The sequence below is a fragment of the Mucor mucedo genome (assembly GCF_025094135.1).
Source record: "Mucor mucedo strain NRRL 3635 chromosome Unknown EV154scaffold_31, whole genome shotgun sequence".
Lineage (NCBI taxonomy): Eukaryota > Fungi > Mucoromycota > Mucoromycetes > Mucorales > Mucoraceae > Mucor > Mucor mucedo.
In genome coordinates this window covers 124,185-146,866 of record NW_026252315.1, presented here as the reverse complement: position 1 = coordinate 146,866, position 22,682 = coordinate 124,185, and the positions used below count along the sequence as shown (strand labels likewise).

Genomic DNA, 22,682 nt, shown 5'->3' with positions numbered 1-22,682 from the left:
TCTTTTAAAGACAGTCGGTCGGCCTTGGCCATCCCAAATGGATTGAGATATAGCAAGCATATTTTTCGCAGCCATCACATCACGATTCCAAAAAATATTGCATCGTTTGCAAATCAATATTTGATGGATGTGCGAGGATTTTTCGTCAGTACCGCACCTCATGTTTTTTAAATCATTACTAAAACAAGAATTGCATGTCTATAAAACTATTATTTCAGTCGAAGGTATTGATATACATTAATATACTAACCTTTGATGTTTTAAAATCGTTAATATCAACAAGAAGTAACTCTCCAAGCTTCTCTCCTCTTTTCAATTGTCGATAAAGCTTGTCCGTTACACCGGAGCGCAAACCCTTAAACTTTGTTTGGCTTTTGTTCTTAAGTCCATCGCCAAAGATGATTAAAGGCATTTTATTACGATCCCCTTCTTCGAATTTATCTTTATGTTCTCTTCATGCAAGTTTCATTTTTAAAATACAGTCATATCATGGTTTGTTAGTACGCTTACCTTTTGATAATTTTCGGTTTAGATTTTAAAGAGTCAACTATTTTAGATCTCCTTCTCTTTTTACTCTTCTTCTTAGTTTTCCTTCTTTTCTTGTTATACTTTGTTGATCCGTTTAAAAGGATATTAACGGCGTCCTCTATACTCTTTTGTGATGCGATATAATTACACCATCTATTATTGGTAGTTCTAAACCCGTATAAATTAAAAAGTGTATCAATATGTTGGAGAATATACGTAATATACAGTATATAGGTATCATGAGACGTGGTTTTAGGTGAGGGGATATTGGTCTCAATTTGATCAATACCCAAGCTTTTCTTGAGTTCTTGTTCCTCTTTATGTCTTTGCGTAACACCGCCCATATTGTAGTATTCTTTTGAAGAAAGACGTCTCACATCATTGTCTCCATGGTAGGATACAAACACATCCTTCCTTCCGGGATCAACAGTACATGGCCTAAAATAAGTATTTACCTCGTCAGAGTTAAAGTCATCGAGTTCTAGGGCAATGCTTTTAGTTGACGAAGATGGTTCAGTACGACGACAGAATAGTAAGCGGCAAGTATAACCATCGGTGTACATCCCGTTCAAAAACATCTTGCCGTTGGTTGCAGGCAGCTCCTTCAGATCTTTAAGGCTAATAATAATAGACAAAATGTTTATTATTAATATTATATGAAGAAGGTTCTCAATACTCTTTCTTTCGTATGTACCTTCTAATTTTTAGCTTGGCAAAGTTAAAACAATCATAAAAATACCTTTGTGTGAAGCTAAATAAAGTCTCGTCCTTTTCTTTCTTTAACTTTGAGCCAGGAAATATACCAGTAACGTTTTGACTATCGATTTTGATAAATCGCCACTGCAAACCTGGATTGGGAAACAGGCCAAATATTCTCGGCAGTACAAAATGCTTTGCTTTATCATCTTTCTTCTTTTTTTCATCAAATTGAACCGTATCTTGAGGTCTTCCTGGTTCTGAGTCATGCTTCTGTAAAGTAGAATTTTCCGCAATGATTGATTCATACTTGGATAGAATGTGTCTTAATGCCGGTAAAATACCAAAAGGGGCAGTGTTCTGAGTTGCCTTTGTAATTGTGAACGATGGCAAGCGGTTCTTGAGCTCCACAATTAAAGGGTTTATAAATGCCTGTAAACCATTTTTGTTTCTTGGCTTAATGGTGGGAGGATATCATCATTTAGAACGGCAACAGGATCAGATGATAGTACTTGATCTAAAACATGTTCATATACAAGTTTCCTTATGACAGATTTTTTAAGGTCCTAAGTTAAGTTTGTTAATAACTTGTAAGTTAGTGCTTCCTGCTAGTAACTTACAGGAAATTCTTTACAAATTATATAAATGAAGTAGTTGCAGATAATGTTCTGAAAATTCTCAATGTAATAGTTATTATAACACGTAGCAGTAGTTTCACATGCAGTCGCAAGCACTTGACCATAATTTTTCAGCCCATCTTTTTCTACGTTTAAGTTTACCCCCTCTAGATTATTAAGCTCCATCCATGCGTCTTCCAAGTGGTGAATATTGGCATAATTTAACTGAAAGTCTCTGATCGACAGCTGTTTAAAAACCACTCTACACAATAAATACCAGAAATTTTGCTGAAAAAATTCATTGGACAAATTATTGGGGTATTGTAAAATGTAGTCATTGACAAAGATTTGAGCTTTAAACAAAACAAGCCGTAAGAAACTAGATAGATCCTGGATCTTGTTTACGGCCTTCTGTAATCGGTCATCATCATCATCTGTTTCATTTAAAAATCCCTTTAATGGAAGAGATAGTATATCTTTGATATTTAGCACCAATATCCTTTTCGATCAATTCTTGCAAGGTATAGGTATGGTTAGGGCACAATTTACTTCTCGCAGAAGAATGACCACTTGTATCACAAGACTTGCAAATCAGGGTCGATGAGTTTGAAGACGCAGTGGACCTGTTTCTTTTAGCCACACTCTTTTCTTTTTTCGCTTCAAATGTTTCTTTTCTCTTTAGGCCTGATTTATTTTATGAGTTATTATGTTTGGCTATATACTTGAACATATACAGTGCATTTTTACCTCTGTTTCCACCAGCAGGTTAATTCATTGTGCTGGTACTCGTTTCGTCTCCCATCTTAGCAAGTTTAGCTGTTATTTTGGCATTTATAAAATCTTCTGTGTCTGGGTAAATACGAGGTCACTCATATTTTTTTTGTGAAAGAAGCACTGTTTGATTTATTGTCAATTAAATCAAGTTATATTATAATGCTCTAAGTCAACGTCATCTATAGTAATTGAAATTTTGTTTCTCCCCCTTTTTTGCTGTTATAACATATTAACTGAGATTTGCGTAAAAAGAGCTCATAAAAATACACCTTTAATTACATTATGAACTGTCAACGCAGGATATGAAAACTGTAAAATCCATAGGATACATCCTTTGATAGCCTTTGTCTGGAAACTTTTTTATTCTCTTTGTATATATATACACATATGTATTTTACGTTAGTCTGAACCATTTTTTCACTGCTGTCTGAAATATATTTTTGTTCATCTGAAAACATTTTTAAGTTTATCTGAAATTGAGTTCTCCTTGTCTTCCCTTTTTATTTTCTTTACTTTTTTTGTTTTCTAAAATGCCTATCATTTCGAAGGAACAAGCTGTGTGTATATTTTACGGCCAAACCTATAACGAGTCTAATGTTGCTGAACTGACGAAAAGGATCGAAGAAATGAAAGATGTTGAGATATGTTATTTGGAAGATCCCACCGAACCTATTTTGGCGTGTATAATAATTATAAACAGCCGGCCATTTCGCTATCACTTGTATCCAACAGGAATCTCACGCACAGATGATAATCAACAAGAGGAAAATAAAGTTCGATTTGGTAATGATAGATGATAGCTGGCAGTTCTCCACGATATCTAATCTTTTTTCTTTTCTTTATTGTAGTCAGTCATGCTCAGGTTATTCAATTTCTTAACATAACATACTTGCACAGTGATCCAATGAATGAAGAAGTCTATGAATGCAAATCTTTGATCAACAGCGACATACTTTCAATGGTTTGGAAATATACCGATTTATTTGACAATAGGACCGTTATTTCTTTTGGCAAATGGTGTGTAAATAGTGTTCGAACTTTTCGAGCTTGCACCGATCTTGCGCCAGTTCGAACGAAGCTCGAACCGAGTTTTTGTACTCGAGCTTGCGCCACTTTTTTTGGGTTCGAGCGAGCATCGATCGAAGCTCGCTCGGCTAAAATGTCGATAGTAGTCACTTTAAAGTTAAGGTCCTTGAAAGACTACAGATGGCATTTCCCCTTGATTTTAATCTTTTCTTCCCTTTACCATTTTTTTTTTTATTTATGCCTTAATAATTCCAACTAAAATGCTTTGGACTTTTATTTAATTGTACAACCAACAAACACATTTAGCATAGAAAATGATACAGTGTTGCGCACTTAACCCAACTAAGCCAAATTTTTACAGCAATCATAGTAACATGACGTAGCAGAATTAATTTAACTGTATTATAATTTGTGATTTATCCGAATTTGGTTTTAAGGCTGGTGAAAAAAAAGTTTTTTTTTTTCTTTTTCCAACTTCTATTTCAATAAATAACAATTTTATTATCATAACTTTCTGTAATTAACATCACTTTGACGTGCACTTTGTGTAATAAAAAGGGCGAGCGAGTTCGAGCTATCGTATTCGCAACCGAGCCGAGCTTAAGAAACTCCGAGCGAGCTCGAGCTGCAAAAAAACGCATTCGAGCGAGCTTAGACTGGAACACGATCGAAGCTCGCTCGAGAGTTTCGTTCTTCATTCCGAACACTATGTGTAAATAAAGTAAACTTCGCAGCTGTACCTTCGAAAAGAAGACAATGTGACAGCGGGAAAGTCAGCGTACGCTCACTGTTTGTTGCAAAAGAGCAGTATATTGGTAAAATAATTTTTAGGATATCATTTATCTCTGTTAACCCGATTTTCAGATGATATAGCAAAAAAAGTACTGGATTACTTGCCTCACTATCAGTTGTTTATTAAAAGTCTCAAGAAGAAAAAATACAACATTGTAGGCTATGCAAGAAAATCTCGAATGTTGGCTGATGTTCAGATGTCAAGTCGGTATGAACCAAAGAGACCCCAAAAAAAGTCTCTCCTACTGGTGGCTTACATGGTAACTATAACAGAAAAAAGATAAAAAAATAAGGGCAAGCTCTCAATAGTACTTTATTTGTTTTGTCTAGACACTCCTTATGGTAATAGCTACCGTAACAGCGTGGATATCTCTGGCACTGCAAGTTTTGTTTATTTCACCAGGTTTGATATAAATTTGAGTAATAAATGAAAACGATGAATCTCGTATTCGGCTATTGCAACAGATGGCCAGTAGATTAAAAGAAAGATCGTTGGTCGACAAGATTTTCGTTTCCCCTCGTGCCAATGCCAATGAATTGATGGTAGAAAGGGATTTGATAAGAAATGAAGATATTTTAAAACAACTGACTGTCGATGGTGACGCTCAAGGTAAAAAAAAGTCTTCAATGCATTTATCTTTGATTCTAACAACTTTTTAGATTTGCTTAATTACATCAACCAAAATAAGAAAATTTGCTTAATTATTCTCGGTTATGCGGGTTTATCAACCAATTGTAAAGATTTGGAAACCTTTCTACGGTAATGTCGTAAAGACACGTTTCACGATAGTAAAATACTGAATTTTTTTTTTATAGCAACAGCAAGAATATCTGCAAAATTATAGTCGATCACTTGCCATTTGACAACACAATTAACATTTATGATTGCTGCGAATTACTTCAGGATCCAAAAAAATTGGAGATTTTCAACTGTCGAAGAAGGGCATACCAGCGATCAAAGTGATTCTAATTTTTATGATTTATCTACGATTATTCAGTCCATCTATCTTAAATCCCATTATCATGTTATCGATTATTGATCCCCTATACTTTTTTTCCCACCTTTCTCTTTTCTCTTCATAAAACATAGTTTAAACCATTGTATACGAAATGACTATCTTGACTGCAGTTTTATTTGTGAATAAACTTGATTGACCAAAACTGGTAACAAAAATCAGCTTGGAGGAAATAAAGTAAAATATATAAGAACGTAAATTAGAAAGATGATGACTCCATTAAAGCATAAGACCTCTTATTATAAAAAGCTACGCTTTCCCTCTATTTTTCTTCTTGAAGTTGGTCTTTTCGATGAAAACTGTGGCATATCGCCGATATTTTGAAGGATAAGACTTCATAGACAAGAGACAAACCAAAATAAATTCGGTGGGATCTTCCAAATAACATATATCAACATCTTTCATTTCTTCGATCCTTTTCGCCAGTTCAGCAACATTAGACTCGTTATAGGTTTGGCCGTAAAATATACACACAGCTTGTTCCTTCGAAATGATAGGCATTATAAAAAACAAAAAAAGGAAAGGAAAGAAAAAGGGAAGGCTTTTTTCATGGTGGACACTGTTGTATACACAAATATTACGTAGTGTATACAAGCACTATTTTGTGAGTTACTTTAGCGAAGAAACTCGAAATAGCTATTTTGCGTCACCTCACGCACACGCGGTTTACACGTAGCATCTGCATTAACAAATGATAAAAACAACTTATAAATAATACCACAGCTTACAATGCACGCATGGTCCACACATGCTTACTGCAACATGTTCACATTATAAATCATTCTCTCAGCCTGCTCTATTAATTGACGAGTACCGAAAGGACTATGTCAATTTCTATATAAACCATCCTCTAATTCAATAATAAAACGATATTCAATTTACCCAGTCTCACAATTACCTTTTTCTTTATTTTATAAACTGTCTATCTTGTTTGATAGAACTTTTTTTTTTGTGAAGAATATAATAATTTGAAACTATCGTTTATTACCCCCCTTTTTTTCCCTCAATTTTTAATTTTAAAAAAACACTTGTCAATGACAAAACCCTATGCTCAACGCTACCATCGCTACGCGGTCTAGAGCCGCCAGTACAAATTCTAGTAACAGTGGTGTCATTGAACCTATTACTACTACCTCTTTGGATGTCTCTGACGATGCTAGCACATCAGCTGACGACATCAATGACAGTACGTCAGGCAGGATTTCAGCCACAACGACCACCAACATCAACTCCAGCAACATGGATCTGGATACAGCCAATATGAAATCCCTCGCAGATCTGGATCTAGACAGCTTCATGGATGTTACGGAAGTCCTCCACAATTTTAAAGTAGAGACAAATGCTTTAATTATTAGATTGTCGTAGCTGCTTCAGCCAAAAATAAAGATATCAATATGGTAAACAGCTTACACCAAGAAGTGAAATCAAGACAATCAGTATTGAAGACAATTTTGGAAGCACAAAATCTTACATCTGATTCAGATAAGGAAAGTAACGCAGACAATAACGGAGACAAGCGCTCTACGGTGCCTAACAACATGCCCTTATTTAAGTAGAACACAGCCACCAATTCTGACACTGGTTTTAACAGCCTCAAGGAATGTCTAATGAGGTTCGAGGACATACTAAACGCACGTATCTATTTCCCGGGATTTATATTTGGGTCTCCTTTGAATGTAAGTGACACGCCTGATTCAGTATCACCTTTTAAAACGTGGCTGCTGCTATGAAAATCGGTATAAAAATGCACAATTTGGATGTAATGCAATCAAGGAGTATCATATATATAATATTAGTAAATACATCAGACCTTTGAATATGATATAACTCTTTATATACAATGGGCTTGTTGATCTGTTCTTGTCCTACTATACAGCAAACCTTTTGTGCAACATTTCGGAGTGTTTTTGACATTTTAAAACTTAATGTACGCTCCGCTACCAAGGAGACAATGGCAAGTCTCACTGTGATTGATAGCTTTATAAAATATAATACACTAATAAACAATGTAATGTAAATTAACTTTATCCTCAAAGCTTCTGGTAGCAATTTTAGACAGTGAATGTCTTATCAGAAAAGAAAAGAGCCCCTAACAATTGTTTTATTTGGCCTGATGGAATTGTACGTCGGTACGCAGTTCCCTAGATGGAATTGTGAGAAACCTGATCCAAAATCAGTAAAAAATTTTAATAGCTCTCGTAAGTATTCATCTCAGCATGCGTAAGCCCTATTTTTTTTCTAGACCGATTGAAAGACTCAAAATAATTATCGTGAAGGGTTCACTTTGGTATCATGGAAGTGTGCACTTATCCGAAAGGTAATTATTCCACATAAAAACTAAAACTAGTTTTTCTTTTACACGACGTTACAAAACAATATGCTTTATAAACAAAGAATTACTTAATACGTAATAGATGATGCAAAGACATTGCTGTGTTAAGCATACATATGGTCCCAGCTACTCCATAAGGAGGGTGTAAAAACTTATTGATTACATGCTGATGAGCAAGCTTTAGAAGCCTGTTTTATCGAAGGGTAAGCCTTCCCCCTTCTCGAAATATAAAATCAGCAATGGCTCTGATTGGTTTCAAGAAATATACATAATAATGCGTCACTCTGCAATGAATTTGTTTGGATTGTTTAAAAGGTCACCCTTAAAAAGACCAGCCTTCATGTGAAATTAAATGTGATGACTCTTGAGACTAAAACCAGTCATCTTTGTCACCAAACCTGTCAAGTGCCCTGGGATGAAAAAGGTACAGAAAGTTTAATTGCCCCAAAAGGAAAATCAGTTAAATCGCGTATCTTTAAACCGGAGCTCCACAAATTCTCGACCAACAAAAACCCGTGAGGTTCATGATTCCTTTTCTCTTTCCTTTTCCCTTTTTCTTTTTTTGAAATGCTTAGATCTCTTCTCCGTACAACAAAGGCATGTGGTGTCCAAGTCAACCAACGCAGCGTTAGACTTTCATCGACAAAGCATGGTAAGATTTCGCGTTCTCTTTACATTGGCAGTCGTTTTGACTCTGTTTTGTAGGTAAGGTTTTGACAGTTGAAACCATGCATCCTTTGGTCAAGAGTGTCGAGTATGCTGTGCGTGGTGCTTTGCCCATTCGCGCCGAAGCTTTGAGTGCTGTAAGTAAAATAGTTATAAGCCTAAATGGGAGACAATGGCTAACATTCATGTTTTTCTTTAGCAATTGAAAAAGGATCCTTCCAAGTTGAACTTTGACAAGGTGGTTTTCTGTAACATTGGTAACCCTCAACAATTGAACCAGAAGCCTATTACTTTCTTTAGACAGGTAAGGAAATCAAATAAAATTAATGAAAAGCCTAGTGAGGTTAAACATGCTGGAATAGGTTGCCTCTCTTTGTGAAAACACCGAGTTATTAAAGGCCGAGAACCGAGAACTTGTATCTAAGTTGTACCCTGCAGATGCTATTGCTCGTGCTGAAATTTTGTTAAAGAACATTGGAAGCATTGGTGCTTATACTCATTCAAAGGGTGTGCCTCACATTCGTGAAAATGTTGCTAAGTTCATTGAACGTCGTGATGGATACGCTGCCGATCCCGAGAATATCTTCTTGACTCAAGGTGCTTCCGAAGGCATTCAAAAGATCATTCAAATGTTGACTCATAACACCAAGTCTGGTATTATGATTCCCATTCCCCAATACCCTCTTTATTCTGCCACTCTTTCACTTGTGGATGCTGCTCCTGTGCATTACTACCTTGAAGAGAAAGAGGACTGGGGATTATCGCGTGCCGAACTTCAAAAATCTGTGGATGAGGCCCGTAACAACGGCGTCAATGTCTGTGCCTTGGTTATTATCAATCCAGGTAACCCTACTGGCCAATGTTTATCTGAAGAAAACATTCGTGAAATCATTCGTTTCTGTCATGATGAGCGTATCGTCATCTTGGCTGATGAAGTGTACCAAACAAACATCTACCAACCTGAGCGTCGTCCTTTCCACAGTTTCAAAAAGGTATTGCAATCTATGGGCCCTGAGTTTAATGAACAAGAATTGTTCTCCTTCCACTCTACCTCAAAGGGTATGATTGGTGAGTGTGGTCGTCGTGGTGGTTACTTCGAGTGCGTCAATATCGATCCTGCAATCATGGATCAAATCAACAAGATCTCTTCCATTTCGTTATGTCCTAATGTCCACGGTCAAATCATGGTTGATCTTGTGACAAATCCTCCCGCCGAAGGAGATATTTCTCATGCTCAGTACAAGTCTGAAGTCGATACTATTTATCAATCTCTTGCCCGTAGAGCTACTAAGCTTGCCCATTGTTTCAATGCATTAGAAGGTGTTACCTGTAACGAGGCCGAAGGTGCCATGTACTTATTCCCCAAGATTGACCTTCCTGCCAAGGCTATTGAAGCTGCTAAAGAGGCTAAAATGGCCCCTGATATGTTCTATGCTTTAAGCATGTTGGATCATACCGGTGTCTGTGTTGTCCCTGGTTCTGGTTTTGGTCAAGAGGCCGGAACCTATCATTTCCGTTCCACTTTCCTTCCTGAGGAGCATCTCTTTGATGATTTCTGTGGTGGTCTTGAAAAATTCCACAAGAGTTTCTTGGATAAGTATAGAGATTGAGGTGCGATACTTTCGTATAAATAATAAAAAAAGAAAAACATGTATGTACAATTAGCTTTTTTTTTTTGTCTTCTGTGGCGTTAAGGAAATTAGGTACGCAGTAATGTGCTCATGACAGCCACCAGATCTGGGTGAGTAAGACATATAAAGGGCAATAATCCCGATTTATTTTTCATTCCTTCTTTTTCACTTTCATTTTTTTTAAAAAAAAAATGTACAGTTATCCACGATATCAAACGCACAGACCTCAGCCTTATGGTTATGGCTCTGAAGAAGAGTATTACTACCCATCAAGAGATATTGATTATCACCATCAGTATAACTATATAGACAGTCCACCCATCAGGAAGCGCAAAAATCATCGCCGTAGTCGAAGTTTCTCTAAAATGGATGAGGAGCGCTACCATTATATGAATGAAAACGCATACTATCAGGGGCCACATCGATTGGACGGAGTAAGATCCGTGTCACCACCGTTCACAGGAAGGCATTATGACTATAATAGTATAAACCGAAATATGTATAATGAAGAAGCTAATAATAGTCGGCGAGCACAACCTCCTTGTTTTGTAAACTTGAATGGACCCATGATAAATCCCATGACAGCCAATTATTGTATGCCGCAAAGTCTGGGCACTACTTGTCCCACTACCACCACAAATACGTTTATTCCTCAAAATAATAACGATTTCTTTTACATGCCACAAAATGTACCCATGATACAACCCTATTTTATGAACCAACCTAATAATAGCAATCATTTCCTATCATCATACTATCATCATCAACCAGTCTTCCCAACATTTATGCCAATGCCAGCATTACATCCAGATATTATCCTTCCACAAACATTACCTTCAGAAGAAGTGGTAATTTCATCGCCCGATAAAGAAGTTCCACCTGTAATTGAGACAGAGGTAACTAAAGAAACGACGGAGGCTGTTCCAGACCAGCAGCAGCAAGTTCCACCAGCACTACCAGCACCGGCACCACCACTTGTGATGCTGCGTCGAAAAAGATCCATAATGGAGGAGATCCTTTCGTCCTTTGCCCTTTTAGGCGATGGCATAGATTATGCAATACCACAAACAGTTAGCAAGCCTCAAAAGAACGATAGTCAGCCTGTTGATGATACCAAGGAAAAGGCAGTAACACGAGACCAACCCTTATACACTTCCTTAAGCGAAGCCCTAGATTATGGCGAGAAGAAGCCGTCTAGCCTTTCAAGAAAGACGTCATTGAAATTATACAAAAAGGCCAGTGCGCTACAGAACAGACAGTACATTTGGTGTTACCGCCCATTCGTAGAACCCAAACAGACCACAGACGAAAGCGAAGAATCATCTAATGCGCTGTGGGCTGCATTTGATATGACGAATCAAGCGAAATTAGATTATCATTACTCGTTTATCATGACCCACAACCAGAAACATCATAATGGTGATGATGCCACCGGCACTAAGCCTAATATAGCAACCGTAGAAAATAATTTGCCTGACATGATAACCGATGATCCTTCGCTAATTCTAATGCTCCATCGGCAATCAACTATACCAAATCCGGTGATGATCTCTTTTGGGGACGGTAAGGCCTGGTATTATACGATGGGAGGAGAAAACGAACCTGAGTGTCATATGCTTGAAATCACTTGCTTACCTACGCATGATCGTCGACTTGTCGTCTCTAATGATCTCCTACAAGAGGAGCAATCTAAACCACTTCGTCGTTCAAAATCCATGGATGGATTAGCTACCAAGTTTTTAAACACTGTCTTTGGTTGGTAGCTTTCAACTCTTTACCTGAATAAAGTTATTTTTTTTGCATAATTATTACTTTTTTTTTTTGTAAATTAAAGTTTTTATTGAACTTAATAGTCACACATACACGTAGAGGTGGGACTTGATGAGCTTGAGGGGATAAGAAATTTGGGGACGTGGATTAATTTAGGTTGTGTTAAGAATAGTATTTTTATCTTATTCGTTGATCGAATTTCTATTCAGTATGATGGATATTTGTCTGTTGCTTTTGTTGATGATAGTTTCAGCTACAAATGGTATGTTATGGATGATGAATTGCCAGTAAAAGTACCATATATAATAATTTGTTGTGGAAATAATCACCAGGAAAGGGATGTTTCGACTAGATTGTGTACCGAATGGAGTTTCCATATTATATAATGCTTCCAATATATTACTGTTGGTTACATTGTATGTAGGATAGTGACTTGTAAGTATTCTGTTCCATATTGTTGATTTGATTGTACATTGAACTATGAAATGTTCTAAATTGTCGACATAGTTGTGACATAGGCGACATCTTGGACTGTCAATTGTTCCAATTTGATTTAGGTATTTTGATGTTGGTAATTTCCTTGATGCATAATTATTACTGCGATTTTTTCCTTCTCGCATGTTCCGTGACCGGGATTTTACTGTGGTACTTTTATGTATCCGATCTTTGTTAAAGAACGCGTTTTTCTTTCATAAACAAATACCATCATGTCCGCCTTCCTCCAAACAGTGCAGAAGAAGTTCAACGAAGCAAAGGAGAGTAAAGATTTAGTCTCGTTTGACACAACTCAAGTAGAAAAGGAGAGCAATGGCATGAACGTAAGACTACTTTAGACTTGTCATATTTTAATCTACTAAACTTTGACGCTCCCTTTAAAAAGTTCACCATTAGTTTAGTTCCTGCCCTCAATGAAAAGCCCAAGAAAGAAGAAGGTGCTGAGAAAACAGACCCATTCTTAAACCCCAATCCTGCGTTGGTTATCAAGGAGCTCGATGATCACATTGTTCTCTTAAACAAATTTGCTGTTATTCCCAACCATTTGCTTGTAGTCACAAAAGGTATGCTTACATAGAAAATATAAGTTAAAAAACTGTCTGGGAATCGAAGCTGACATATATTGATAATAGAGTTCAAAGAACAAAGTGAACCACCTATGCCCAACGATTTATACGAGTCATTTAAAGTGTTGAAAGATTTAGGTTCTTCTCAACCCAACCTTGCATTTTTCAACTGTGGTGAACAATCAGGTGCAAGGTAAACTATACGCAAATACCAATAATTATCAGGCCATTTAATTTTCATATTTAGTCAAGCACATAAGCATGTGCAAGTAATTTCTTTGAAGAATGACAGTGGGCCTCAACCACCCATCAAGAAATTGTATGATGAAATCCACGACCGTCACATTGGTAAAATTACACACAAACTAGAAAAGAATTGCATAAACTGATATTAAACGATTGTAGGCCAAATCTACGCTATCAACAAACTCCCATTTGTTCATGTTATTATGGCGCTTGATGGAAACATTATCCGTGCAGCCACCGATAAGGAAGATTTGACAGACTATTTAGCACAAATGTTTTTCGGTATTTTGGATGCCATGTTCCAACAGTTACGTGAAAACGAAACACCCAGAACAACGTCTTACAACTTTTTGATGACAGACGAATTTATGATGTTGATTCCCCGTAGCAAAGATACAGCTACTGTTGAATATGATGGTAAGAAGTTTGACTTCTCCATCAACTCGCTTGCTTACGCTGGTTTGCTGTTGTGTAAAACACAAGAAGAGCTTGAAGTCCTTCAAGCCCAAGATAATTTAATGGAATTGCTTACTCAAACTGCAGTGGCCTGGAACCCCAAGGCTGCTCAATTAGAGGCCGATAGAAAAGCAGCCGAAGATGCCGGTTTGGCATAGTTTTGTTTGTTTTCTAAATTTTAGTATGTGTCTATGCACATTTAATAAACGAGTGCTTTTTTTTTTCAAATGTATGTATGACGGCTCAAACGCGTTATTATAAGAGATGATACGCGATTGGGGTTGAGAAGTCGATCAATGTACATCAAACAGATGGATGGGCGTGACTGATAAATCATATCTTCGCGTCTAGTCTAGATATCCAGTCCCTATCCAAAAAAAAAAAAAAAAAAAAAAAAAATAGCTTTCCTCCCTTTAGGTCATGGGCTTCGAGAAGAACGGAAATGAAACGATGAATTCTCAACACAAAGACCAACAAATACTCAGAAATAACCAGGCTGATTTAAAAAACACAGGTACAATAACTAGCGTAGTGTTTCTTTTTGTTTTTGCTGAATTTTGTTTCAGATCTTCATATGGATCAGTCTTCCAAATTACCAGACGATCCGCTCCACATTCCTGCATCGCATTTAGACACCCATTCAGTCGGTTCTGATGACTTCGATGCTCTGTTTAGTGACGATGCTGAATTTGAGCTGGCCCTTAGAAACAATCTATTGGAGGATGACACATTTATCAATAATTCACATTTGGATACGAATCACAAACCTCCAAATAACGAATATTCAACGGCTAAAGATGATATAAATTTGCCACAAGATGAATGTTTGTCTTCCACTGACTATAATGTTGATATTGACTTACCAAAAGATGAATGTTTGTCGCCCATTGACTATAATGATGATATTGGCTTACCAAAAGATGAATGTTTGTCGCCCATTGATTATAATGTTGATATTGACTTGCCACAAGATGAATGTTTGTCACCCATTGACTATAGTGTTGATATTGATTTGCCAGAGGGCATAACGGATTTGCTAGAGAATATTTGTTCGCCACCTATGAAAAACACTGTTAATATTGACCTGCCAGAAATCGTTACGAGTCAAGCAGTAGGAAACCTGAAGATCAATCAACCGCTTCCAATCATAGAAATTGACAGTGCCGCAGAAAGCCGTGAAATTTCTCTGTCTCCACCACCTAGTCTTCCTACTCCATTATCTGAATCATCCTCCTCCTCCACCACTACCACTACCACTGCTATTACTAATGCCGATATTCCGACAATAACCAAATCGATTTCAGCGTCTTCTTCCACCGCTGTCAGAAAAGAAATGCTACCTCCCAGACGTATATCGACAAGACAGCGAAGCGAAATTCAATTAAAACCATACACTCTCGAGGGCGCACGATATGCTCAATTACTAGGTCGAGCACCATCCAGTTCTAAACTGAGTAATACTCAAATCATGTCTCTTAATGATGACGATGATGACCAAGATTTCACGCTGACTCAAACTCAACCTACATATGAAGATCTGGAAGAAATATTTGAAAATAGTCTGATAGAAAATCTCCATCGTATACAAGAGCGAAATAAGCAGGCATCACTCACTAGAACTGACAGTTCAGGACTCGATTCGCTTAGTAACGCGTTTGATGGCTTATCTTTGCCAAACACAAGTAGAGTCAAAGATACAGTGAAGAAAAAGCCGATAACATTTCAAAAAAAAGGAAGAAAAAAGATACATCCTAAGTTGTCTTTACCTTCTAGAGCGGCAAAGCCCCCTCAGGAAGAAATCTTTAATTTCGATCTTTACGAAAAAGAAAAGGCCCAGAAAACATCCACCACAACCCCGATTGTCATTAACGATAATGTCGCGTCAAATAGCCGAGAATTGGACATGGACTATGATCAAGACATGATGGATATTGATGATATTTATGATGGTAACGATTATAATGAAGATTCTGTAAATAATGAAGGTAAAATTAATGAAGATGATCCAGATATTTCAGGTAAAGCTAATGAGACTATCTTAGATAATGAAGATTCTACCAATTTTGAAGACGTTGACAATAATGATGATGGTGATGATGATGATGAGGATGAGGACGAGGATGAGGATGAGGATGAGGATATGCCTGTATTTAAACGCCCCCCTTTGCATAAAAGGGGTATTTTGTTAAGCGATAGCGACGATGAATCAGACATTGAAACAGAGCGAAATACCACCCGAAATAATCAAGAAATGACTCAAGAAGAAATAGATGCGGTATTTGATTTCCCCACATACTCCCACAGACGCCATTTACGAAAAGCAGAGGATATGGTAGTGCCTATTGTTAATGATGAATCTGAGTATCCAGAAGTAAAAAGAACAAGAATGAGTATCAAAGATTTGAAGGCGCATACACTAAAAAATGTGCTGCCGGCATCGTTCTACAAGCTAAATGAAAGTAAATTTCGCGAAGAAATTCAGCAACGCAAATTATCACGGCAACAACAGAAAAAAGTACACCATGTTACTTCAGCTACAACCTCTCATAGTGACCGTGTACAAAGGGATGCGGAAGATGTGTTTGCTGCATTTCGTTCGGAAAGTGATGAGGAAGAAGAGAATACTGCTTACACCAGCAATGCATCCTTCTTTAGTCCTCCCCCTTCAGTAGGAACTAGCAAAGAAAAAGAAAAGGCCCTCCAAGCTCGAAACGACTTTTTCAATACAATAGCCAACCCCTCTCCTTCAGTAACAAGTTATAAAGGGAAAGAAAAAGTCCCTCAAGACAAGCATGACTTTTCAAGTAGAAGGACCAACATTCCTCATTCCGTGGGGGTCAGTATAGGAAAAAACACAGTTCCTTTTACCAGGAATGATTTTTCAAATGTCGTGACCACACCAAGAAGTTCCAGTACAAGCGGCATAGCTCATATCTCATCAGCGTCTCCTACAACACGTCCATTGCAACGTAGAGTATCCGATCCGAATTCAAGTGTTCCAGGACGTCCTTTAGAAGCTATAGAATACAATAGAATACCTGGACAACGTTATCATCCTGGTGAGAGTATAAAACGTATCCCTTCAGCGTCTTCTACAACACGCCAGTTACCACGTAGATTATCCAACCTGGATCTAAGTGCTCCCAGACACCTATCAGAAACTAATGGAGACAACAGAATGCCTAGACAACGTTATAATTATGGCGAGAGTACACATATCCCTTCGGCATATTCTACAACACGCCAATCGCCACGTAGATTATCCGACCCGGATCCAAGTGCTCCCAGACGCCCATCAGAAGCTACAGGTGACAACAGAACGCCTAAACAACCTTATCGCCCTGGTGAGAAAATTAACATGGTATCTGCTCAGCCTGATAGATCAGCTACAAAGTCTTCCTTTTCAGCCTCCAGTTCTGCCTGTGTAAAAAGACCTGGATCCAATGCAGAAATAACGAATAATTCAGAACCACAAAAGAAAAAGAGAAAACCAAAGAAAACACCACATAATGTCTACATGCTACCACCGTACTATACGCCCGAGTGGCTGGAGGAACAAGGACTAAGAATACCCAACAATAATACCATACCTTATCCTAATCCTAATCCTAATACTGCCGGTACAGTTCAGGAACGTGCCAGAAAAAGAGCATTGGATGACATTTGTGTGAATACAAAACGATCAAAACTATGGGTTAGAAGTGGTTTAGCATTTAATCTTAAAACTGCAGCCCTTATAAGAGCCAAGTACGAACAACAAGTTTCTTCGAATAGCGCGATACAGCCCTATTCCCTGGAAAGCGTTGCAAAAAAAGTGTATGAAATAATGGATAACAATTTTCGACGTCTATCTGGGTCGGAAAAGACGGTATATTTGCATCACAAACTACTACTGCCTATCTTAAATCCTAATTTTGACACAAAATTATATTATGCTAATTTAAAAGAAAACTATTCTGAATTAGTCTTTTTTGAAAAAGATTATCAATGGAGCCAATTTAGCCCTTTCAGAAGAGAAATCAAACCTTTTGACGGTCTTTTTAAAAAACTATTTCGAGATTTTGCCGAAATGCGTCGTCGCTCCAAAGATAACCCAGAAACTATCCAAGACGAATTACCTGGTCATGATCACTTTTACGTCTTTATTTCGCTTTACATCTCACAATGGATTCCTCTCCATGACGCTGAAGATCAACAACGATCGGTAAATCTTCTTGCACGCCATATTGGAGGGTTAACGGGATTGATCTCAAAATTATCTGAGGCTGAGCAACGTGAGAATATACCCTGGAAACCAATCATTAAACTTATGCTGTTTATTTTGGACTGGAGTTGTAGACTTTATAAATTAGGTGCGATCAAAGTGATTTGCTCCGTCACCAACTGTACTGCTATTCTGTTGGATATCCTTGTCTCTATTGGCATTAAGCCTCTCAAGGACAACAAGGAAGAGTATGTAATCGAAGCTTGGTATTGTCTGTTTCACGTCATGTCAGTTTCCTATCGAAACAGTGGTTATGGATTTAAGGCGCGGGTCTTCGTTGATCAAATGACAAGTAGCATCCAGCGAAAATTAAAAAGGGAAGTGGAAAAACGACGAACAATTTACTTGTGGGTTGAAACTTTGACAGATTTGCTGACAAATCATATAAAGTAATAACAAATACTGTTCCTTTTCTTAAATATATCAAATAGTCTAGCTTGCCTTTCAAAAAAAAAAAAAATACCCTTTGTCATTAGAACAACTGTTCATTGTTTGTGTACAATAAAATTGAAAAAAAAAAAAAGGCATTTTATTTCTTTTATATACATGTAGCTACGATTCGCTTTAAACGTGTCTTCTCTTTGGTGATACTTCGTCATCAATTTCCATATCGGCATCTAACAAAGTACGTTTACCATTGTCTCTTACAGCTAATTCATCAATATCATCCATATCTTCTTCCATTAAAACAGTGTTAAACTCATGTGCGGGAGTCTCGGCATTGTTGGCTCTTTTCGTGGCATCTGTTTAGATAAAAAGTGGTGAGTCGTTTTACAAACGTATGTTAAATGAGGTATAATTTTACCGTAACGAAGGCCCTTCTTTTTCAAGAAAGAATCCATAGTCTTGACATAGGACATATAGAATTCCCATTCCTTCTGGTCTTCTTCAACCTCTAATCCATTTTGTCGTAAACTATCTTCCAAATGGTTATGGATTCTGGCAATGTCACGAGCACGTGTAAGCTCCTTTGCAAAGACAGCAAGGACCTTAAAGAACTTGAGGGCATTGTCTCTCTCGTCATCCTTATTACTTTGATATGCTTCAGCAGCCTTCGAAAGTGCAAAGGTGATGCCATCGATATGAATACGCTCGCAAACAATCTGTGCAGGAACTTGTCGAACCACATCAATTCGATTGGCCTGTTTTAATGATAGTGTTTCAAGACGGGCAAGTTTTAATGTTCTGTCAATGGTTCGGCTTGATCCACCAACATTTGTATTAAAGGACTACATGTAAAGATCCGAATATATTAGCCTTTTTTCCTTCTATCTTTATTTCTTGTCCATATACAACTTACGGTTTTTAACGACTCCAAATAAGATCTACAGATACCGTCTGCTGTGTTTTCATCTGCAATAAGATCAACTTGTAACTCCGTAACCAAAGCCTGGATAATTTCATCAATTTCAGTACCACTGGTTCCATATTGTTCTAATAAAATGGCAGTGTTGTTGATTCCGAATACACCAACAACAATACCACGAGAGTAGCTTGAGACAAGTTTCAAGATCAACTCCTTTTCTTCAGTTTCGTTATCCTTAAGTGCATTGAATGCCTTGATTTTTTCTACGACAAAAGTGGTGCATTCGGTTTGTAAATCACTGGGGCAATGCGTCTTGAGACGCGATAATCCATAATCATCAAACATATCACTGGTGAATAACCAATATATATCCACCATGTAACCAAAAGCGGCAATGCGAACCTCAGGAAGAGGGCTGACGTCTTTACCTGTTACTAACTCGACGAGTTTATCGAATGTCCAATCACGACGACGCTCAATGATTGGAATCACATCACTGGTAGAAGAAGCAGATAGTGCGTTGCATTTCCACATCATGTAACGAGAAAGTATGGTCAACGCATTTTGACTAATGTTTTTTTCTTTCTCATTTCCAAATGCGGCACGGTCTATCAGAGCACCTACATACTCAATGACATTCATACTCATGCCTTGTGAATCGTCCATAGCTGTAGTTGCGTCGGTAAAGTTGATCAAACAAGCCAAACGAAGTGTGCTTACAGAAACGGAATGAATAAGAGCTGGAGTGTAACGACATGTGACCAAATCCTTTCCACTACATGCGTCTCTAAGTTGATTTACGGTTGCCTCCTTTAATGTAGCCAAGTGAAGATTGTTCAATTCAGTCATGCTAACGTTCTTGCTCATGTGTTGAAGAGAGTCCGCGCAGTTAATTAAAAGATCTGTTTGGATAGCACCAAGATAGACCTTGACCAAAGTTTCTAATAACTCTTCGTACTCGGTTTCGGCACGCAATTCTGAATAAACATTAAGGTTCATGACAGAAGGTATACAGATAAGTTGAGTCATTCTGTTGGTGTCGTCAGAGTGTTTCGATAATAATTTGGGTAACACTTGAACCAAGTGACGAGAAATTTCATTCTTGTTTTCCTCCAAAGCAGCATCATCCATCTTCTTCTTTGAACCTCCTTCGCTGACCATATTCTTGTCAAGACCCTTACTGATGGCAGTACGGATACAAACACCGAAAACATCAATTAAGATGGTTTCTTCATCCTCTGACAATCTGTAACATTCCTCGATGGTGTTTAATCCAGTATCCATATCGTCGTCCTCTTCATCTTGTTGTTGAGATTGAGAATGATCACGACACAAATAATCAGATAATGATGAATAATCTTGTAATTCATTCATTTGGCCCCAAAGAGCTTCTACAATATTGGTAATCATAATACTACGCTTCTCGAGTAATGAGCTGGACAAGGACTCCAGATCTACTTGCATATCGCTTGAAGTTTCGATACTGTTGATACCGGCAGTTTGCTGTACCAAGAAAGAAGCAAGACCCTTGAAGCTGACCCAAGTATGATTGATAGGAACAGCGGCAGCAGCGGCAATGGCAGCTGCAGATCGACGACCTCCCTTTGACTTTGTTAAAGTGGTAGTAACCTGTTTAAGCAAAGGTTCAATCACGTTTGTATCAAGCATTGCCTTGACAAAAGGTGCAGCGGATTTACGAACACGAGGCACATCTGAAGCAATCATGTTGGATAATTCTGTACGACCTTTAGGACTCAAAATATCGATCTTCAATTTAAACAAAGCGCTACATAAATTAATAGTATTTACACGAACGGATACATCGACATCATAAAGCGCCATTTCTTCAATACGTGGAGTGAAACGGCGAGTAAAAGCAGTGAGCTTGGAAGCGATATCTTCGATTTTGTAAAGACGAAGTAAGGACTTGACACATTCGGAACGGACGCTTGCACTTTGATCGTTAAAAGCCCAACCCAAGAATCGAATATAATTATTATCTACAAAATAAGCTTGATAACTTTGCATCCAAACGCATAATTCCTTTATACATTCCGCACGAATGACAGATTCAACATCACGAATACGATGAACAAAGATACTGTTGAAGAATTCGGCTAGGAATTCTTCTGTATCATTACATTTGGTTTGTGTTGTGGCGGATTTTTGCTCCATAACATTCAGTTTTTGTCTGCTTCTAGATTTTTCGGTCTTCTTCTTTTCGGCTCTTAATTGTCTGGCAGCAATAGCTAAATCATCTCTAAGACTCTCTCCGACATCACATAAAGCACTGATGATCTTTAATCCAACGAGAGTGGCTGTATGACGGAAAGGACGATAAACAGAACTATAAACAAATTAGGAAATCATGCACCAGCAACAAAAAAATAAGAAATAGTCTATAATTCTTACCTAGACATTGTAGCCAACCAACTTTGTAAGGTTTCGATCAAAATACCGTCGTAAATAGCATCGAATTTACATTGTACAATAATTTCGTGGAATAAGGACAACATATTAACCTTCAGGGCTTTATGTTCTTTTGTTTTGGAGATAATGGGATATTCTGTATGAGGAAGCTTGCTTAATGCTTCTTGAAGCTCTTCAATAGCTTCGACGGAACCATCATCTTTATTAACAGCATCAGCTGTAACTGCAATGGAACATCCTGAACTCTAACGTTAGAAGATAAAAAAAAGGTTAATTTAACTTTAATCCGATTAGTCCGTGAATGAAAGCTTACACGAATGACAAAGTTAATGAGGTCCTTTAAAGCGGCCTTCTTGTTTCTTTTGTAGTCTTTGATCCAATCTTTAGCAACTACGTCCATAGCATTTTCAGGTAAAATGGCGCTGTCTATAAACAAACATAAGTTACGTAGTCATTTGCAGAAAAAAATTGTAGCAGGGACTTACCATAAAGACTAGTTTGAGTGCTCAAGCTAGATTGGTCGACTTGTTCTAATAACTGACTACTTGTGATAAGAGCAGCATTGCTTGCAGAGCTTGTGGTAGCGGCTGTCTTTCTTCTATTTGCAGTAGCTTTCTTTTTCTTTCGTCCAAGTTCTGAATCGCTATCCGAGTTATCGTCAGAAGAGTTTAATTCATCTTCCTCAGCACTAGAGACGTCCATGGTTTCAATTCTTCTCTTGCTCGCAACTAATCACGGGTTATTTCAGTCATTGTTTAGTACGTTCAAGTAATATTCTTCCCCAATTTACCTGCTTTTTGTCTGGAAAACATATCAGGAACAGTCTTTGTACGAAGGGGTCTTTGAGAAGACGCCCCGCTCTAAATAAACCATTAAGACATGCCACTTCTTTTTTCTCTTTTTCTTCTTTTTACACTTACAGCTGACTTCTTTGGTCTGGCCATATTTTGAGAAAAAAAAGTGTTGTAGAAGTGGAAAAAATAAAAAAAAATAACGCGTTAGGGGTTTATTCAATACGCGATACAATTTTAACAGTAACGCGATGGACTACATGCACTGGCCTTGGAATAG

General features: G+C 37.6%; 7 protein-coding genes across 7 annotated transcripts; 5 read left to right on the top strand and 2 right to left on the bottom strand.

The window, feature by feature from the left end:
- Window positions 1-424: 424 nt before the first annotated feature.
- EV154DRAFT_585618 (uncharacterized protein) lies at window positions 425-1,124 on the bottom strand (the record flags this gene model as incomplete). Its single annotated transcript, XM_051606766.1, has 2 exons — window positions 511-1,124; window positions 425-452 (listed from the first exon to the last, which is right to left on the bottom strand). Coding segments are annotated over exons 1-2 (624 nt in total), but the record flags the coding sequence as incomplete, so codon positions are not given.
- A 3,607-nt stretch (window positions 1,125-4,731) lies between these two features.
- EV154DRAFT_182755 (uncharacterized protein) lies at window positions 4,732-5,522 on the top strand. Its single transcript, XM_051594250.1, has 3 exons — window positions 4,732-5,043; window positions 5,094-5,193; window positions 5,250-5,522. The coding sequence occupies exons 1-3, from the start codon at window positions 4,899-4,901 to the stop codon at window positions 5,395-5,397; spliced, it is 393 nt and encodes a 130-aa protein (XP_051459161.1). The 5' UTR covers window positions 4,732-4,898; the 3' UTR covers window positions 5,398-5,522.
- A 2,987-nt stretch (window positions 5,523-8,509) lies between these two features.
- EV154DRAFT_537358 (pyridoxal phosphate-dependent transferase) lies at window positions 8,510-10,057 on the top strand (the record flags this gene model as incomplete). Its single annotated transcript, XM_051604205.1, has 3 exons — window positions 8,510-8,584; window positions 8,647-8,751; window positions 8,810-10,057. The coding sequence occupies 3 exons, from the start codon at window positions 8,510-8,512 to the stop codon at window positions 10,055-10,057; spliced, it is 1,428 nt and encodes a 475-aa protein (XP_051459160.1).
- A 130-nt stretch (window positions 10,058-10,187) lies between these two features.
- EV154DRAFT_503965 (uncharacterized protein) lies at window positions 10,188-11,886 on the top strand. The gene has a single exon (XM_051600982.1). It carries the CDS (start codon window positions 10,270-10,272, stop codon window positions 11,839-11,841), a length of 1,572 nt encoding a protein of 523 aa, XP_051459159.1. The 5' UTR covers window positions 10,188-10,269; the 3' UTR covers window positions 11,842-11,886.
- A 663-nt stretch (window positions 11,887-12,549) lies between these two features.
- On the top strand, window positions 12,550-13,839 carry EV154DRAFT_503964 (ATP adenylyltransferase-domain-containing protein). Its single transcript, XM_051600981.1, has 5 exons — window positions 12,550-12,666; window positions 12,729-12,906; window positions 12,976-13,102; window positions 13,157-13,257; window positions 13,315-13,839. Exons 1-5 carry the CDS (start codon window positions 12,556-12,558, stop codon window positions 13,767-13,769), a joined length of 972 nt encoding a protein of 323 aa, XP_051459158.1. The 5' UTR covers window positions 12,550-12,555; the 3' UTR covers window positions 13,770-13,839.
- A 179-nt stretch (window positions 13,840-14,018) lies between these two features.
- EV154DRAFT_601403 (uncharacterized protein) lies at window positions 14,019-18,402 on the top strand. The gene is made up of 3 exons (XM_051607228.1): window positions 14,019-14,125; window positions 14,178-15,596; window positions 15,654-18,402. Exons 1-3 carry the CDS (start codon window positions 14,032-14,034, stop codon window positions 18,266-18,268), a joined length of 4,128 nt encoding a protein of 1,375 aa, XP_051459157.1. The 5' UTR covers window positions 14,019-14,031; the 3' UTR covers window positions 18,269-18,402.
- EV154DRAFT_503962 (uncharacterized protein) lies at window positions 18,383-22,596 on the bottom strand. Its single transcript, XM_051600980.1, has 8 exons — window positions 22,532-22,596; window positions 22,402-22,471; window positions 22,097-22,339; window positions 21,925-22,037; window positions 21,594-21,856; window positions 19,176-21,528; window positions 18,681-19,104; window positions 18,383-18,618 (listed from the first exon to the last, which is right to left on the bottom strand). Exons 1-8 carry the CDS (start codon window positions 22,553-22,555, stop codon window positions 18,440-18,442), a joined length of 3,669 nt encoding a protein of 1,222 aa, XP_051459156.1. The 5' UTR covers window positions 22,556-22,596; the 3' UTR covers window positions 18,383-18,439.
- Window positions 22,597-22,682: the final 86 nt, after the last annotated feature.